The 19,674-nt window shown below is 44.2% G+C and overlaps 2 protein-coding genes across 3 annotated transcripts in view; both read right to left on the reverse strand.

Annotated features, from left to right (window-relative positions):
* Positions 1 to 866: 866 nt before the first annotated feature.
* MFSD4B (major facilitator superfamily domain containing 4B) lies at positions 867 to 9,367 on the reverse strand. 2 transcript variants are annotated; one of them, XM_035322119.1, is made up of 5 exons: positions 9,304 to 9,334; positions 9,161 to 9,265; positions 8,915 to 9,083; positions 6,291 to 6,407; positions 867 to 4,465 (listed from the first exon to the last, which is right to left on the reverse strand). In XM_035322119.1, exons 3-5 carry the CDS (start codon positions 9,078 to 9,080, stop codon positions 3,231 to 3,233), a joined length of 1,518 nt encoding a protein of 505 aa, XP_035178010.1. In that variant the 5' UTR covers positions 9,081 to 9,083; positions 9,161 to 9,265; positions 9,304 to 9,334; the 3' UTR covers positions 867 to 3,230. The 2 variants fall into 2 exon arrangements, with proteins under 2 accessions (XP_035178010.1, XP_035178009.1); XM_035322118.1 differs by having other exon boundaries at positions 9,161 to 9,367.
* A 3,403-nt stretch (positions 9,368 to 12,770) lies between these two features.
* SLC16A10 (solute carrier family 16 member 10) overlaps positions 12,771 to 19,674 on the reverse strand; it is a 70,610-nt gene continuing 63,706 nt past the window's right edge. Inside the window, exons 5-6 of the mRNA XM_035322124.1 lie at positions 19,214 to 19,442; positions 12,771 to 18,038 (exon numbers count right to left, since the gene is read on the reverse strand). Of these exons, the coding sequence (XP_035178015.1) occupies positions 17,803 to 18,038; positions 19,214 to 19,442 (465 nt within the window). The 3' untranslated portion in view covers positions 12,771 to 17,802. The remainder of the gene's footprint in view (positions 18,039 to 19,213; positions 19,443 to 19,674) is intronic.

Genomic DNA, 19,674 nt, shown 5'->3' on the forward strand with positions numbered 1-19,674 from the left:
CATTTTCTAAACCAAGTCTTGAGGGGCACCAAAAATCCAATTAACCAAGAAGAAAGCTGCAGCCTTGAACACCAAGGCTGAAGAACTGCTATGAGCCGGCCTCATCACTGAAAACGTCTGAGAGCTGCTTTAATCTTAAACTGGGTTAAACATTTCATTTTCATTAAAGGGCAGCCCCTGACATTAAAAGCACTGCATTTAGGGAGTAAGGGGAGCACGTTATATAAGGGGATGCCACTTCAAGTCCGAGGCCAGCATTAAGACACTGAGGGCGCCAAGTCCTGGCAAAGGCAACTCACAATGTAGCAGTCCTTCAGACAAAGGCTCCTGCCTATCAGCCCAACGCGATGCTACACGCTGCCACTCAAGCCTGCTAGGTAAGTGCCACCGTGCCATCCTGCTGCTGCGTTTTGCTGGTTTCTTTCTGTAACAGGACGCGCTGACCTGAGCGCTCCAGGCTGCTGCTCTGTGCCGTCTGCTCAGCGCTCAGCATTTGCAAGGGGAACAAGAGACGTGTGCCTCGTGCCTTCAAGTGCCTTAGGTGGGCGTTAGCAGGCAGTAACATTTTTTTTCCCCCCACAGTATATTTATATTTGTTGTAAATGTACATACACCACATATATAGTCTGTAGGGCATACACACACCAATTACATGCATAGGCTAGAGCACATTTCTCAATGGGGGCTTTAATTTCATTTTCTGTTTCCTACCACTCAATTATGCAACATTTGTTAACTATCCTTGAGAATAATCTTACCTGCAGGACATTCCAATTTGAAATTCCTTTCAAAAATTTGTGTATGAATTGAGAATTATTTTTAAAATATTCCTGGTTTCAGGTAGGTTTCTTAAACTAATTTTTTTCTCTGTCGACATGATCTCAGGTATGTGGAGATTTTTGTAAAATCACTAAAGAATTCCAATGTTTCTAATTCAGACAGAAAGCCAGCCAAAGGTTTCGTACTTTGGTAAATTTTCCAGCTAGGACATTCATGGGGTCTTGTATTAATTTTGCAGACATAGTTAGGACTTACTTTATATCAGTTCAGATAAAGCAGATGGACAGCTACTAAGTGGAGCGCTGCCACATGCCCATTTCTGTATGTGTTGTTGGTTGCCCTGCACTGAACCCAAAGGCTAACCTGTGACTTCCGTGGGAGCGGAAGGAAATCCCCCAAAAGCACAGCGGAAGCAGCTGCTACTTCCCCTCTCTCCACCCACCAGCAGGATTTGGCCATACCCTCAGATAACGCTCCCCGGCCTCCAAATATGAAGCAGTTATTGCAGAGTGCAGGAGGGAAAAAGAAAGAAAACTTCAGGAAATCTAATCTTAATCTGCACTCGTGTAAATCATTCTCCCTGCCATGCCATTTATTGTTATTACAAGAAGCTTACTGAATGAGTAAGGCCATGCAGACTTACTTTTGTTGGTCGAACACCGTCACCTGTAGCTAGAACAGGATTTGGGCTTATAATTAAAAGCATTTAGAAAAACTCTAAGCAGAAAAAAAAAAAAACCCTTGCGTAGCAAGTGAAACAAATCCATATTTTTAAAGTGCAAGTTCATGCGTTGCACTGGAAAAGATGCCACAGAAGTAAGCACACAAGGAAAAGGAAAGAGGAATCAGGCAAATACGCAATGGCATTTAAATGCCTACAGCAGCAGGACAAGGAGGCCCTTTACCATTTCAAGATTAAAAAGAATAAAACAGTTTTCACTACAAGTAGATTCCTGCTTCTCATCAACTTCTTAGAAGAAAGGAAAAAGCCATTCGGTTCCCGGTTAAACACTCAAAGGACAGGAGAAGGAACAAAACAGATCTGAAAATACACCGAACGTCTAAGATTCTGTGCTATGTTCCACTGAGAGTCCTTTCTTGTGTTAGTAAATTAAAGTTCTTAGCAAAAAAAGAAATGCTAAGAAAAGTGCAATTTTTTAAAAATGTTCTGATCACACAGCTTTAAAAAATACTAACTTACAAATTTTGGTTTTCAAGTAGATGAATTGCAAGGCTGCTGTTTCAGACTTTGCCATCAGCTGCTGTGTTTTTGTTCTTACAGGGCAGTGCCTGCTGACACCATTTCTCCTGAGGGCTTCCTCCTTCACAGCAATGAATCCACAAATGCAAACTGCTTCTCCTCTAGGAAACCCCCCCCTGTAAGTCACTACCCACAGAAACAAAAGCCGAGTGGCTCCAACCCAACGGGTCTGGGGCAGGTGATGACTCAGCACAGCCCGGAAGGATTGTCTCCTCAATAATTCCATCTCGTTTTCAAGTTTGCCCTGTAACGTATTGCTATGTAAGTCCTGGCACGGGAAGCCAGAAAAGTTGTGACAACTTCAAAGTAAGCAACTGGCTTAAAATCTCAGGGCCCTGTGTCAATACCATACATTAAAACGACATCTAACACATCAATTATCTTCTTCATAAACTTGATTTCAGTGGTAGTGCAGTAATTAAAGTCATAACAACAATCACAAGTGCTTCCAGCTTAGATTTGCCGACATCATTTGCCTAGTAAATCCGAGCCAAGCCTTACACTGATAAATATGACCCATTTTGTCCCCCCTTCCCACACGACACTTTCAAATGTCCCAGAAGTCACGGTTCCACTCCTAAAACTTTATCTGGATTTTTTTCTCATCTTAGTGGCAGAACCAGAGAAGTACGCAATTTGCCAACAGGACGACCACTCTACAGCTGCCAGACATCACCTGAAATTTAACTCGGTTCCCCGGCTCGTCACACGCAGATTTCAATACAGCAGGAACATTCTTCTTGCACGAGATAAGTTCAGCACCACAGAGAGCAGATCTCTCTCATTTCCGACGGAAACATTTTGTGACCATGCAGCTTGGAATTGCACCCTGCACCCGCCTCCAAAAAGCTGTGTGGTCTGAGCAGCTCTTTCCTAGCTCGCTCACTTTACAGCACAAATTACTTACAGGCACGCATGACATTTAGAAACCGTCTCGTATGTTTTAACATTTTCGGTATAGTCTATAGATGTTATCATGTTACCACATTCACATCATCGTGGACTTGTGCGCTCCGAGACACTTCGCTGCAGGCCGAAACTGGAAGAGGAAGAAGGACCAGACAAACACAGAAATGAAACACTCAGCTCTGCGCCACTATGAAAAGATCCTTGAGCCACTTTACAGGAACAGCTACAATTCAATTGCATTTCCATTAAAAAAAAAAAAAAAAAATCCACAGTTTTTACTTTAATCATTCTTCTCCCGGTCAGCATTCACGTTTTTTCTCCCGGGGGAGCCACCAGCCACCGCTGGAGAATCGCCCAAAACATCGTCTGGGTGTGGCTGGAGGGAGACTTTGGCCGGAGAGTCCCCCGGTATCTTACGGGAGGTCTCTATCACAGAGTTTCTCAGCGTATCGTTCATTTCTATTACCTCAAAGTCCGCTTCATTCCACTCTCCCGCATCCTCCTCATCCTCTTCGTCCTCGTTAAGCCCCGAATTTGACAACAGAGCTTTCCGGTCCTCGCTCTCGCCCACTGCTTTGGAACCGCTCTCCCCGGGAGCGCTGGCCAATTTGTACATCACGGGGAACAGCAGCACCGTCACGGCAGAGGTTGCCAGGGCCGTGTACATGACCACGGGGACGTGGTCAAACTGCCCCTGCAGGTAGCCGACGGCCGCGGGGATGCACATCTCCCCGAGGGCGGCTCCCACCACGAACAAGGAAGCCGACTTGCCCTGTATGACCGTGTACTGCTCGATCCAGGAAATGCCGCTGGGGAAGATGGTGGCCATGGACGCTCCGTACACAGCGGTCCCAGCCCACAGGGAAACCGCGTACTGCGCGAAGAACGCCAGGCACGAGGAGGAGACGGCGGAGCCGACGAGGCTCAGCAGGATCATAGTACCAGGGTACATGCAGGCAGCACAAAATATTGCCACTCCTCTGCAAGCCGCAAACGCGCCCCAGAAGACAGAATTCAAAGCAGCTGCTTCGTTTTCATTCATCTCGGCAAAGACCTTTGCGTAAGTAAATATGTAGGAGCCGTAAGTAACCTCCGCTCCCACGTAGCAGAAGAAGAAAATGAACAGGAGAATGATGAGGGCATAGTGGTGTTTGGCAACCTTGCATTTCTGCAGAGACGCCTTTGATTTGTCTCGAGCTGAGCCGCTCTTTGAATACAAAATAAAAAAGAAGAAGGACACAAACAGGAGGTAGGTCCCTATGACAACATAGGACCACAGGAACTCTGCCCCGAGGCGGTGCCTCAGCGCTAGCGGAGCTGACGCTGTGGGCACGGGTCTCGGGACAGACCGGTTTGTCTTCTCACCTACTGGAAGGTCTCCAGGTTCGGAACTTCCCAGTGCCATTTTAGCCAGAATCGGAGCCACAAACGCACCTACAGCAAAACTGAAGTGCAAAGCCTGCATGTGCGGTCCGGCCTCTACCCCCCACGTGTTCAGTGCAAGTACATTGCCACCTGCAGATGGGAGAGAGAAGGACTCGTTCGTTTCAGCCTTAAACCAGGTATCACTTCAAAAAGGAAAACAAAAGCCACTACATCATGAATTCCATCGCAATACTACCCATTTCAGCAAACACACTGTGCAGAAGTGCAGTTAATGCCACTCTGCACCTTAAGCTGACGTGCCTGGTTGCAGTTTCGGAGGGTATTCACAGCGGTTAAAACACAGAGCCCCAGATTGGCTTAACCCAGCAGCAACGGCTGTACTTCATTACCTCCTGTGACAACTTGTCTGTGCCCCTGTTGTAGCTGACGTGATGGATCTGCCTCGGCCAGCCGCTCCCAAGCTCTCCCCCTCCCTCTGAGGAGGGTGTACATTGCAGGCTCCTCAGCACATCGAGCAGCCTCAAGCACCACCACTGCTGTCCTAGCAGATCGTCCGTCACACTCACTTATAATTTGCAGCTTTTTCAGCCCTTTCTTTTTTTTTTTCCCCCCAAATAGCCAATCTAACTGCTTCTCATCTTTGTAAGTTTCAAAAGCAACCATGCACGGTGCTAAGAATGAGAGGTCTCATTACACATCCCAGGAAACCCCAAGAACCGCTCGCATCTCACCAGCAGGGATGACCCCAGCTGAGTACAACTGGTTAGCCATACCTCCAGAAGCGGAAAGGTTTACAAAAATGTTGCTGCAGAGGTCAAACTACAGTACCCTCGGATCAAAAATAATGCTAGAAAATCAGATCTGAGAGAGATTCTTAAATACCCCCCAAGAAGAATGCAGGAGAATAGGGACAGTAATCAAATTTCTGTGCTACAGTAGAGCAATCCTGGTCACCCATCACTAACACTCTTCCAAATTAACTCAGTTACACCCTACTGCCTCGTTTAGTTTCTCCTGCCACCCCTCCTCAGGCTGGGAGGCCGCCCTGTCTCACAGGAGTGCTGCGTCCAGGTCTGGGGCCCCCAGCACCAGAAGGATGTGGGGCTGTTAGAGCGGGTCCTGCGGAGGGCCCTGCAGATGACCAGAGGGCTGGAGCACCTCTCCTGCGGAGAAAGGCTGAGAGCTGGGGATGTTCAGCCTGGAGAAGAGAAGGCTCAGGGGGGACCTCACTGTGGCTTTTCAGAATTTAAACGGGGCTTATAAAAAAGATGGAGAGTGACTTTTTACATGGGCAGATAATGACAGGACAAGGGGGAATGGCTTTAAACTAAAAGAAGGGAGATTGAGATTAGATGCTAGGAGGAAATCCCTCCCTCACTCAGAGGGCGCTGAGGCCCTGGCACACGTTGCCCAGAGAAGCTGTGGATGCCCCATCCCTGGAGGTGCTCAAGGCCAGGCTGGACAAGGCAGGGGGGTGGGACTGGGTGATCTTTGAGGGCCCCTCCAACCTGAGCTGTTCTATGATTCTGAAGTTGGCACGCTGCTGGCACATCACCTCCTCTTGCAGCTGCACCACCACTTCTGCAGGAACTCCAGCACACTCCACCTCTGGCACATTTGGGTTGTTTTCTGATCCTCATCTGCAACTAGTACTAACGACCAGCAACCCAGCTAGCTGCCTGTAGATGAGTAAATCCAAAGAAAAACACTGTTTAAAGGGCACACGGCACTTTCCTTCCGCCCATAATTGCCCACTGTAATGCACATTGATCTCCAGGAAGCAAGAGATGCCCATCTCCCCAGACTGCTTAAGCCTGTTAGAGACACAAACACTGAACTGTGTCTGTTACAGAGACAAACACTGAAGCCTCAGGACCGGAATAATCCAGCCGGAACCCTGGCCAGATAAAACAGCTCCCTTCTTTTAATTCCAGATGTGTGTAGACACACTTACCTGTGTCTAGGACTCCCATGGAAGCTCCAATAACTGACATCAGGACGGTCAGCAGCAGGGATTTCTTACACCAAGGTATGCCATAAAGGCCAACCGTCGTTCCAAGCATGGACAGTGCTGCAGAGGTTAACAAACAAAGACCATCAACACCGCAGCTCCTACTTAACCTGCAGAACATCTAGCAGACTAAGAAATAAAAATTCGTTCGTAATTACTGAAGCTATAGATAATCCCAGCAGGTGCTGTAACCTCGCTACCTGAGCTCATGATCAGTGATGACAGATCCAAGTAACACTGAGGTTAATTCCAACATGGAAAAAAAAATATAGAAGAAGGAAAATCCAGCACCCTAGAACCCTAGTGAAATACATGCTTCAAAGAAATCTGAAAGGCCAGCTTAGTGATCTGCACAGGGAGAAAGACGAAGATGGGCTGTACAGCTTCCCTGCTGCCTCACTGAGAGCTGAAAAGCAGCTTCTCGGCGAGTCTTCAGCTGCCCACTTCAGACCTTCCCCCGAAGACTAGTGCTTAAAAGCCTCCCCAACAAAGACAGATTATGCATTCAAAACCTGCACAGTAGCAGAGTTTCAACAGCTGAAGGCTGGGAGGTATAACTACTGCAGGAGCCAACAACCTTTACAGGCAGCCCTCCGATGCTGGAAACACGAGACGATTCAGTAGTTCAGACTGGGTTTTTGCCGTGCTATCAAATTGGCAGGACTCTGGAGATGAAATGCATTTTCCAAGCATCACTAACGAACAGCCACCCCATGACACATCGGGAAAACAAGCAAATACTGAACTACTTCAAGTTAGCGCTGACTTCCACAGGTGTGTTACTTCCATTATGAGAGGTAAAGTCTCAAATGTCAGACAAACACCTCTGAGCTCACTGGATATAAAAAGATCAGGAAGTTAAAGGGAAGCCGCTTTACAAGTGTTCCAGAGCAGAGGAATAAAGAGCAGGGAGGAGAACAAATAAAGTTGAACGACATCCTAGAGCAAGAGCAAATAAGATGAACCAATGCAGCGAGGGGAGAACAGGAAAAGACACAGACGTTACATGACACGACTGCTCACGACAGCCAGAGGTAGGCACAGAGGGATAAGAAGAGAGTTGGTTCAAACACTAGCAATGGAAAATGGACCTTCTCATGTTCTCCAACCCAACCTGGTGATAAAAGAGCTGCCCTCAAGGAATGCAGAGTTCTGTTTGAATCTCCCCAGGTGAAGGGTTTGTTTGTTTGTTTTTCCTTTGCCCAGAGAAGCTGTGGATGCCCCATCCCTGGAGGTGTTCCAGGCCAGGTTGGATGGCCCTTGGCCAACCTGATCTCGTGGAGGTGTCCCTGCCCATGGGTTGGAACTGGCTGGGCTTCCAGTCCCTTCCAACCCAAGCCATTCTGTGATAAGGCCTGGGAGGGAGAAGGAGGAGCCCCAGCAGCTGCTCTGAGAGCCCTCACCTGAGCAAGAGGGTAATGGGACTCAGAAGGGAGCATCGCCCTTCTGGATTCTGAGCGCAGCCCTGGCAACCCAAGGGCTGAGCAGCCCAGCTCCGACAGAACAAGGCCCTAATGCTGGAGAAAGTTTTAATGTGCCCAGGAAACCATTAAGATCATAAACTGCTGTTCCTATAGACCTTAAATGTTTCCATAGACACGGAGAAACCAAGCAGCAAGCTTCCAAAATCACAGATGGTATATCAAGTTTTCCACTTTTAATAAGCTCTAATTTGACTAAAGTCCTCCAGTCAAAATCTCAATATTTTTGTCAGGGACATGAACGTTTCATCTGAGTTTTAATTGAGACAAGAGTTTTACATGGCTTTCCCTACAGAACTGTACCTCCGCACCACCGCAGTCGGTTTCAGCTGTGTGCACGTAAAAAACATAGAATCATAGAATATCCCGAGTTGGAAGGGACCCACAAGGACCATCGAGTCCAGCTCCTGGCTCCACACAGCTCTACCCCAAAATTCCGACCGTGTGACTCAGTGCACATGCCAAATGCTTCTTAAACTCCGACAGGCTTGGTGCAGTGACTACGTCCCCGGGGAGCCTGTTCCAGCATGCGCCCACCCTCTCAGTGAAGAGCCTCTTCCTGATGTCCCGCCTGAAAACCAAGACAGTTCCATCTATTTTTTTTACACATCTCATGAAGTGGCATTACACAAGGCTCTACGTTGCAGGAGGGTCTATATCAAGGGTATTAATCGACAGAAAGGAGACAAGTTTGTACTTTTCTCATGGAAAGCAAAAGCACCTTTTGGTCAGCCCAGAGCTTTTGCTGATTCTGAAACAGTTACGGCTATCGGCATGCCCAGCAAGCCCAAGTACATGGACGTAGCGCTGTGCAGCAGTAACAACCGCACGCGTGCGGCACCAGAAACCAGACCCGGGGGAATACTGCAGCGTGTGACAGCCCCGGCGCTGTGCGAACCGGCCCTGGTTCACCGCTCTGCGTGACCCACGGGGCAGCAGCGGGCGAGCTGAGCCACCCCTCAGCACCCGGCTTCCTTCCACCCAGCGATGCTCCAGAGAGGGGCACCTGCAGCCCGACTCCACGCCCCACGCCTCGGGGTGCCGCGTGGGGCGGTCTCCCCACGGCCCCGCGTCCCGGCGGCTCACCCAGCAGCAGGTGCGCGTTGACGCAGTCGAACAGGACCCCGCCGAGCACCGACCCGCCGAGGTAGCCGAGGGAGCGGCCCACGAAGACGAAGTAGATGTCGGTCACGTTCCTGCGCACGTTCTCGGCCAGGTTCTGGAAGGTGGGCCCCAGCACGGCGATGCTCATCCCCTGCAACACACCGGGGGCGTCACGCAGCCTGGCCGCGCTGCCCCTTCCGCCCCTCACCCGGCGCGGCGCCCGCTCACCAGCCCCAGGAAGGCGGCGCACAGCGCCCCGGAGATGCACCACCGCAGCGCCGCTCCCTCCCCGCCGCAGCGGCCGCCGGCCGCCGGCACCTCGGCGTGCTCCGGCACGGGAGGGCGAGGAGCCGGGCCCGGTACCGAACCCGGCCCGCTGCCGGCCCCCGGCCCGGCGGCGAAGCGGACGTGCTTCTTGCGCTCCGCGCCGCCCATGGCGCCCACGGCCCCGCCGCCACCAACGGCCCCGCCGGACCGCGGGCAGCGCGGACCCGCCCCGCCCCGCCCCGCCCCGCGAGGACTACAGCGCCCGGCGTGCCCCGCGCCTGTTGCCATGGAGAAAATGGCGGCGGGGGGGGGAGGCTGAGGCCCCTTGGTGTGCTCAGCCCAGAGCAGAGCAGGCTGAGGGGAGGCCTCATGGCGGCCTGCAGCTCCCTCATGAGGGGAGCGGAGGGGCAGGCGCTGAGCTCTGCTCTCTGGGGACAGCGACAGGACCCGAGGGAACGGCGTGGAGCTGGGACAGGGGAAGGTCAGGCTGGGGGTTAGGGAAAGGTTCTGCACCCAGAGGTGGTCGGGCACTGGGACAGGCTCCCCAGGGCAGTCTGTGCAACGCTCTGACACATGGTCTGATCTTTGGGTGGTCCTCCGTGGAGCCAGAGGTTGGACAAGGTGATCCCATAAGGTTTTATCTAGCAGATATCCAGGTGATTGTGCTGACAGTTGCTTCATGGGTCAAACACCTAACCTGAAGCAGTTGGGGGTGGAAGAGACATTATTTCCATCGTGTCCTGCGTCTGATTCTAAGATGTAAAGCTATATAATAAAGATATTATATATATATATATTATATATGTATATATAAATAAAGATATTTTCCTTTCCAGCAAACAGCTGACTCAAGCATCTACCATCTCCAGTTTTTCCTTCTGAAGTTTTCCAGTGGGCAACTTGTTTCTGTCTGCCAGCTTTCCAAGCATGAAGTTGAGGTGATTTCACAGCTAATTCTAAACACGTGTATGGCAGCGTCCTATAGTGGCTACAGGTTACATCTCCGCTTTTTTTTTTTTTTAATCTATATCTAGTGCTTGAGAAAAATACAGCCTTTTCCAAGAATACTGTGTAGCACTATCTACTTGTAGTTTATCAGCAACCTCTGCAACCAACCATCTGCAGCCTCTGGAATTACTTTTTTTTTAACTGTTATTACTGAGCTTACACAATCCAAATAGTTACAGTCTTATGCAGTACTACTTTAATTATATCCAGGAGACAATTAAAAGTGCCCTTATGAAACCCTGAGTACCCCTTTCTCATCTTGGAACCCTCATGATCTTCCAGGAAAACCTGTACCTTTTGTTGCCAATTGTTCAGAATTAATTGGACTTTATCTGTGTGTCAGGGTCAATAGCAACCAAAGGTTCCCTCAGTGTTTATCAGGAGATTTAAAAGCTCTTTCTCAGGGAGTTCAGTCTGTGTGCCTGGTTTTAAATTTCACATACATCCCTTTCAGTTACAAATATCCAAACGAGGTGTGGTAGTCAAAGAGCACCTTACTTGCACCATTCTACTTTTCTTTTATGTAAAACTTACATTTTTTCCTGTGATCAAATCCAAGGGCTGGAAAACACTTCAATAAAACTATATTAAATTCCCAAATAATTAAAAAATAATAGTTCTTTAGGAACCTCTGCTATAAGAAGTATTCTAAAGTTGTTTGGCCTTCTGGGCAAACAAAGGTAACATTTAAGAGCAGACGTTTCAAAGGCCTTAAAGCGCTTCCTTGCTGGTAAAAGGTCACCAGGGCAAAAATGGACCAAACCCAGGCCTTGTTTTCACTGCTGTGTGTCGAGCAAGGGAAGCTGCGACTCCTGCACTTGCCAGCGGTCTGTTTGTGTGCTTCTCAATGCAAAAGCGATTGAGAGAAACTAAGCCAAGCTTTAATCATCGCTCTCATTATACCTGGGTGGCATAATCAGCATGCACTGAACACAGCAGATGATTTTTTTACAGTCGTTTTTATATTTCTTGGACTCAGTTTCTCTAAAATTAATGTGACTTGCTCTCACTGTGTTACTGTGTACGCACTGAGTCAGACACAAAACAGTTGCCTTTTTATTTTTTTAATTCGCGTTAACATATAACTGAAACCAGACTCTTAAGACAACTTAGCATGAAAGGTCTCCTTGTCTTCACTATTGAATGTGTCATGTCATGCTCATAAAGCTTGCCAAGATGCACATACGTGTAGGGTCTCCCTTTAGCTTAAACTGAAACACTCTTGTATAAATCTTTGCTACTTGTCAAGAGGAGCAAAGGCTTTTCAGATGTTTCTTCATTGCTGTTCAGCATGGAGGTGCTACTCTCTCAGAAAGGCTTTGATTTGCCGTTCAGAGTAGGTGTTATTTTTAAGCCCCACAAACAACACCCCAAAAGATAATTCCGAGTTCGATGTGTCTGTTTTAGTTCCCCGAGTTGTTCAGGACAGAAATGTCCTGCATGTAACAGCCAGTGTATGCAGACCTTGGCAACCCAGTGCCGTTTCTCCTGGCACTGGTTAGCGGGGTGTAGGCACAGCTCCAGTACAATAACCTGAAGGAGTGGGTGTATGCATATTAAAAAAATCTAGCTATGAGAAATAACCATGCAAGAACCTTTAAGCCTGGTTGCTCAAAGCCACGTTAGTATCTTTGCAACCAGTGCAAAGTCTTAGACGCTGCTGAACCTCCATTCAGAGGTCCATAGGTAGAGACCATTCCAAATGAAAAATGTATGAAAATATTTGTAATGTATTCCATAAGGAGACTTCTCCAAAGAAGCCTTTTTGCCTTTTTCATGCTTACAAAGATGTTTTGTACCGTAAGGGCGTACAAATGGCAGCAATACTCGTGCTCTTTTCAAAAGACATCTTTTTCAAATTTTAATTAGAAATACAAGTAGCCTGGAGCCTAAGCCAGGACGAATAGGAATGTCTCCCCCGTATCACTGGGGGAAGACGCTGTTTACGTTTGTTAAAGAAAAGGAAATACTTGGCCCCGCTACCAAGGAAAGGTGAATGAACCCCTGTGATTTACTCAGGCTGTTGATGAGGAAACGCTTCGTTCTGCCAAGGTAAGTCGAGGTGAAACTGGCGCTGGGCCAGCAAGCAATCAGAGGTTCACTCAATTACAGTTCATGAAGCAAAACATACAGGATTCTTTAAAATGCCACTGGAGTTTGCTCTACCAGTTTCCCCACCCTTCCTCGATTTTACTTCTGCCTTTGGTGAAGGCAACTGCTCTACGTGTTTGATATTAAACCCCAGAACATAAAATACAGTACACAGACTTTTTAGAAGCATGTCATGCTGGAAAGCCAGTAGTTCACGGTTACAAACCACGGCTCCTCAGTTGGATGGTCAGTGCAATTAGAAAGAAGTGGGTCGCACAATATATTAATCTGGGGACAAATGCGAAGGAGACTTTCCAATCAGAATAAACGGTAACAAAAGCTGTAAGGGCTTTTTATACCAAAGTCTGCACCCAAGATTCAGTATCAGAATATAACACAAAATTACTCCAAAAATTAGCTTTCCAGGAGAACCAGACTAAAAATGATAGACGCAGTAACAAATGGGACACTCAAGAACTACCATCTTTATTCTGAATAATTTGAGATTGATCACAATTACTTTAGCACCATGAAAGACATTAGACACTTTTTTTTTTTTCTTTTTCAACCTTTCTAACAAAGCAGAATTTTAAAGAATGGAGTTAAGGCTAGCAGAACGTCTATCCTTGATATCAAAAACAACATACAAAATGTGCTACCTATAAAGATATTTAAACATGTCAGTGTTATCAGTATTAGCACACATTTTAGTATAAAAGCACTCTAAGCATACGTGGTTCTGAAACATTTAAAACGCTGACACCGGACATAGAAGACTAAAAGGCATACCGAAAATATGCCGGTTAACATTCCCAGAAACTCACTCTGGAATTGCAAGGGCGCTATGCTTGTCAACAGCAAAACGTGCAAGGGAAATTAATTATTTTCTCAGCCGTCTCCCACATTCCAGTGCTCCCGTAGTTAAATGCAGAATGCTTGCATTTGCCCCAGCCAAAACGTGTTGTATTTGTGTGTACGTACAGGCACGTGGATGCACTCGTTGTTGGGGGGACAGATCTGACAGAAGCGTCATGGTGTCCAGAATCTCCTTCCGTGGAGCCCTGGCCTGCCCACTGCCGAGCTGCTCCAGCTGACCCCCAGGGATGATCCTACGGCTAGAGGCGTTCCTTCGCGTCCTCAGACACCTCCTTCAGGGCTGCAAGGAAGCATCTCCTGCCCCTTTGGCACATGCTCTCCGATGCGAGTGACTGAGCAGGGCGTTTCTGCTTTGAAATGGCAGTGTCCGTATTTTATACATGAAGCGTGTGATCGAAGCACTCATCTGGTATGTGTGAAAACTGCCCTGGCGTCCTCCTGAGGTGACTCGGCCTCATCCTTCACTTCACAAAAACTTGCCTTACCTATCAGGCTACGGCTACGCTAAGGTTTAATGCAGGGAAGAGGTCTGAGAACAGGGAGGCTGAAAAAGTGCTGTCCACATGCAACATGATGTGCATCGACTGAAAGTCCAGTGTCTCCAAAGAGAATTTAGGAATGTATATGCCCAAACAACGTATGAGGAGCCAAAGGAGAAAAATGTCAATTGTTTACCTCACCTGATAGCAAATGTACCCCTACAGACGGGCCAGAGAACTCGTGGCCATGCCATCTCTGACTTTGCAATTTAGGGAGGTCCATGAACAGGCATTAGGAAAATTGGAAGAATTTTTAAATGTTAAAAAGGGCTTGGTTAAAAAAAAAAAAAAAAAAAAATCTAAGAGTACATTCATTTGAAATGAATGAGTACATTTGATTGGTACTTCAGTCTTCAAATATAAATCCAACAATACTTTTTATAAATTATGCTTTGTATATTGTTGCATAGCATAGACATAAATAAGAATCTGAAGGTTTTTCATTCTTTCAGACTCTCTGCTGAATGGATTTATTTGGATTTACAAGGATCTCATGCCTTCTGAAGAGACATCACAAGAGTCAGCCACTCATCAAACCAACCCCTTGCTCAAAATTAGTTTCATTTTCAAGATCTGGAGCATTAAGTTACAGCAGAGTAGGACCAGAAATTTCAGCACACTAGCATCTTAAATGAACTGCTTGCTACCCAATTTCTTCTGAAGCCTCCCCTGAAAATATTTTATGGTTAAAAGGAGGGAGATTGTTCTGTTTATAGGATGGGGGGCAATGTATACAAAACTGCAAACTGTTCTTAAGAGAGGGATAGATCTGGAGCTTTGCATGATTTAAGGGTTTCTTTCAAACTAAAGTAGTATTTTAAGTTTAGAGTCTATCCCAAACGTGATTAAATTGGGCATGACATAAATCGGGCCATCAAAATGAGTTTGACAAGTTTTTTTATGACCAGGTTTTCACACGTAAAATTAAGTTTCGTTACAAAAATCAATTTACATTTATTCAAAATAAAATTGACTATTCGGTGCTTTTCTCTTCCACTTTTCAGAGTAACAAACATTTCTACATCACGCAGTCATTTTTTCTTAAATGTAATGAATAGTTGCTATTACTTTTTTTTTTTTTTTGAAAGAGGAGACAGTCTCATTTTTAAAACCTCAGGGCACACAGAATGCTATATATCTTCATGTAAGTTTCTCAATGTTTAATTAGCCTCACTGCTAACAATCTGAACTTTATTTGAACTGCATCTTACCTTACAGGACACAGTTCTCTTATGCTTATGTCCAAAACAGAGCTTTTTCTGTTGGACATTTTTCCTGTAGATAACAAACTAGCAGTAAAGATGCGAACAGAATTCTCATGCATTTAAAAAAAAAAAAAAAACTTTTATGAAATTTCACATTTTTCTGAAGCCTTCCCAATTTCAGCATCGTTGTAAATCAAACACTAGCACCAGAAATGGCTTCATTATTCCAACGTCATCACACCAACATAACTTCATTAACCCTAACTCTGCATCCCTCTCCTCCGACACCCCACGTTCACTAGCTGCTTTCTAACACTGTAGTAGTCACACCTAAACAATTATTCACTGTGTCCTTTCCCTGGAGTCTTTTTTTTTAAACAAAAAAAAAAATTCATAAATATGTTCATATTTATGAAGATAACTTACATTTCAGTTACTCAAATATGAGCATTTGGATTTTTATTTACAGGTATGTCCTTAAGGGGTCTGGCAATAATTAATCCATATTAATGTTACGCTGTTTCTATATTATTAATAAAACTTAACAGCAATTATTTTATGTTCTCTCCCAGATATTTTATATAGATACTCCAGAGCACCAAGTCAGGGAGGTGCCATAATTATGTCAAGATGTCTTGTCACAATAATTTCAAATTGCATTAGTGCTAAAAAGCAGCCTTAGCTTTGGTTTAAAACTCACAAAGCTAGAACATATGAAATTTAAGACCGGTGATGAATAATTTTCGATAAAGCAATAGGAAACAAGAGGCTTTTACCAACATCTTAATCACCATTTTTTGCATCGCCCACATAGAAGATAATACTGAATAAAATGTTCTGCAGAAAAACTCCAGACAAGAACAGCATAAGCTGTTGTTATCGTTTCTGTAATGAAGGCAGCACTTTGTAGTGGTTTTTAATTAACAATACCATTAACGTTTAGTGACATTTTTAGAAGTACGTAGGACATGCAGCAGCAGCAAAAGTCCCAACGAACCTGAAGGGACCTCTGTTTAAGGACTGGGTATTTTTCTACCTCCACATAACTCATTAATTTTAAAATCCAGTTCCTTTCAGCCTTACTCACATGAGACAGGGATTGAAATTCTACAATAAAAGCAAGGTATCAGCTCTGGTCTCCAATAATTAGGATGCTCTGCATGATTACGTTTAAAGGACTTTGCATTTTGATAGATGTAAACACTCTAAGTAATGGTACTGCTAACAGAATGTCTCATATCCCACAAACGTACACGGGCTTTCTGAGCAGTTTCCTACAATGCTGGAAAAAGGGGAAAACAACAGAAATGGAAAGGATATGAAATGTTATAATTTTAAAACAGTATCCCCCTGTGGTTTATGTAAAGAACAGGCATTGTCACTGATTAAGAAAATGCATTTAAATATGCATTTCGTCTTCAAAATCACATTTAGTTTACTCTGCTATGACACTTCTGAAGACAACAAGAACGGTCGGTGTTAAATTGACTTGAAGCAAAGAATATTTAAGTATTCCCACTGCGTTGGTGATCCAAATCCACAAATAAACAATGTACTTGGAAGTGTTTTATCACAAGCTGAAAAGCAGTGATGTTTTCATCTCAAAGTATCGTGTTTTCAAATATTTTTTCAGAGAAAGAGGCATTCAGAAATACACACTTGACAAATAATACATAATACTTAAGAATACATAAGTAATAGAGACATTTTAGGATGGTAAGCAACAGATCGGACACACAAAGACATTTTGTTACATTTGAATAAAATATGGAGCTGTATCATACAGACAACTGAACACAGCTGTAAAGACCCATAATAAAGCTGCATGTTCACTTAGTGCAAAAATCTTTAATTGTTGAATGTTGTTATAATAGCTCGTGTACATTTCCACATGTTAAAAACAACTTCATCTTATTGCACTTAAGATGTATTCTTTAAAGCTGTCTTGGTTTTGAAAATAAAAAAATAAAAACCTAAAAGGTACAATAGAATCATTTGAAATTTAGACTAATTCACAATACTGCTCCAAAGTACTGCTGTCAGTACAATTTCAGAACTATCAGGTATTCTGAGGTTTAGCTGAAAACAGGTATATGTACACACACAATAGTACTGCAGTAACAAAATGAAAAAAAAAAAAAACTTTCAAGAATCTATCATTCAGTAGCTTTACTTTTAAATGTGTTTGCATTCTGAGCTCAGTTTGTGCATATTCAAAACCTATTCCCATAAGAAATTTCATCCTTGATGTTCTTTGTTGAGGCTACTGTGAAAATATGGATCAATGCAAAAACAGGTGAGTGATTAAACTGAGCCAGCTGAGGTTTTTAGAGAAAATAAAACAGATGTTTAATAATTTAGCTTTGTAATGCAAAATGATTTCAGAAAGAGCTAGGGGAATCTAAAAGATGCATATTCACGTTCATGATATAGAATTATGAAAGACTCTAAAACAGCATGAGAAACTTCACAAACTAAGTCAGTTTTAAGAGCTACTACATATTCCAGTATAAAACACCCATGGGTGTGCCTGCATTGAACGGACCATAAAAGTTACTAAAGAATCCTGGGTCAGTGAACCAAAAACAGCTTCCACACTTCCAGAAACACATTCTGATGAATTAGAAAAATATTCTCTTCACACACAGAATCACTATGCATGTACACACTAATGCTACAAAACTTCAAATACTTTGAAAACATGGCTTGAAATCAAACTCAACGACTCATCAAAAGAAGTCCAATGGTATAAAAGATTCTTAGAGCAGTTTTGCAATTTGAGCAATAGTGCAGAAGTTCTTTAGTATCATATAGTATGTTCAGCCAAAAAGTAGAAACATAGCTTTGGTAGAATAAAGTTATGCTGGTACAGGAAAAGAAAGCGTCAAAAACCTGATTCCACTTCTTTGACTGGTTTTTCTGCAGCATCTGACACCAAAGTGCTTTCATTTTCCAGCATTTTCTCAGTAGTTTCTCCATCAACAGTTTTTGCTCTTTCTTTTAACTTCTGCCGTTCATGGACCCAGGGGATGAGACATAAAATAGCTCCACCGATAAGTGGGGGGACTCCAGCCAGGTAGAATGCTACATCATAGGTACCTAGGCGATCACGAAGCAGACCTGGAAAGGCATAGAATTACCACTGATAAATGCTAGGGCCTTGGGAATAGCCAAAAATTGCGTCTCATCTTTGGATTCAGAAACTTGAGGGTTGGCACAGATTGTTATCATCACCAACCTGACTACCTGAAGGCCAAATATGGACATAATATTTGCAGAAAGGTATTGCAGAATTGATTTAAAGACTTAATGTGAAGAACTCATGTCATCACTCAACTATTTAATTACCTTCCATCATTAAAAAACGTGTATCATATTTCTTATTTGAAAGTTATGCATTTCACCTTCTCCAACATTTTAGTCTTCTAATAACTGAGAAATTCTCCCTTCTTTTGCTAACAGTTGCCTTTGATCAAGTTGCCTCAATCTTATTTTAGATATGCTGTACATATTGCATTCCTGACAGCCTCTTATTGAAAAAAAAGAAAGTTGTGGTTTTCAGCAATTCACTCTAATCGCCCTTTCTCAAAACTCCTTCTATTAGTTAAATTCTATTTAAGTATGAATAGCTGAGACAGTAGATACAGATCAGAAATTACCTAATCTATGCTGTTACAGCTTTATAATTTTGCTCTTTATAATGCTTCATAGGTCAGCTATGTCTTACTAAGAATCTTTCAGTAGCCCACCAACAGTAAATTACAACCAAAATTCACTGTTGGTAAATACTGTAGCTGAAGTTATTCTCACCTCACAAAGAACTCCCAGTTTTCATCTTCAAAACTTGTATTTTGTCAAACAGACTTCCATTTAAGGTTGCTTAGAAGACGGAACTAACGTGACCAAAGCTTTTTTGCTCACAATTGTTTTTACAGGAGCAAATTTTTGAGTCCATTTAATTTTCATAGATTCTAACTTGGAGTCCTTCTGTTACACAATCAATACATAGGCTATCACTTGAACAGCATGGAAAACGTCGGGTCCTAAATCCAACCTGAAAACCTGTATTTCTCTTGAGAGGAATGTTTTACCAAAATATTTTTTTAAAAAAGTCTGAGGCAAACTTTTTAAAAGTACAGTGAACTAATAATCCACAAGCAGGAGTTAAATTCATCATATATTCCGGGGCATGGTCAGAAAAAACTTCCAATGTAAATGCACTGCATGGATATAGGTACAGGAAATTTGGCAACTACAGAAGCATATTTACAGCTACAGACCATATTTATTCTCACCTGCAATGGGTGGACCAACTGTCATAGGTACTGACATGAGTCCAAGGAGAAATCCTATAGCCTGAGAGACGTCCTGAGCCCCAACAAGCTCAAAGGCAATAGGAGCCATAATGCAAATGAAGCACCCATCAAACAGGCCCATGAAGAGACAGACAGCAATGAGACCTCCGAAGACATGGCACAGTGGAATCATCATAGACATCAAGCCGATAAAGAAGAATGAGGCCACCTAAATGTAACCATGGAAAAACGTAAAAACATACTGCATCAAAACAGCAAAAACAATGGGAATAGATGAGCTTTCTTGCATTTGTAGTAAATCAAATTGTCTGCCCATATTTACTTTAAGATAAATACGCATGGATTGCCACCATTACAAAGCAAAATAAAACAAACACTTAGAACTGTCATGACATGCAGTCACAGAAATTCCAACACTCGTTTCACAATTTTTCAAAATG

The sequence above is a fragment of the Oxyura jamaicensis genome, chromosome 3 (assembly GCF_011077185.1).
Source record: "Oxyura jamaicensis isolate SHBP4307 breed ruddy duck chromosome 3, BPBGC_Ojam_1.0, whole genome shotgun sequence".
NCBI lineage: Eukaryota > Metazoa > Chordata > Aves > Anseriformes > Anatidae > Oxyura > Oxyura jamaicensis.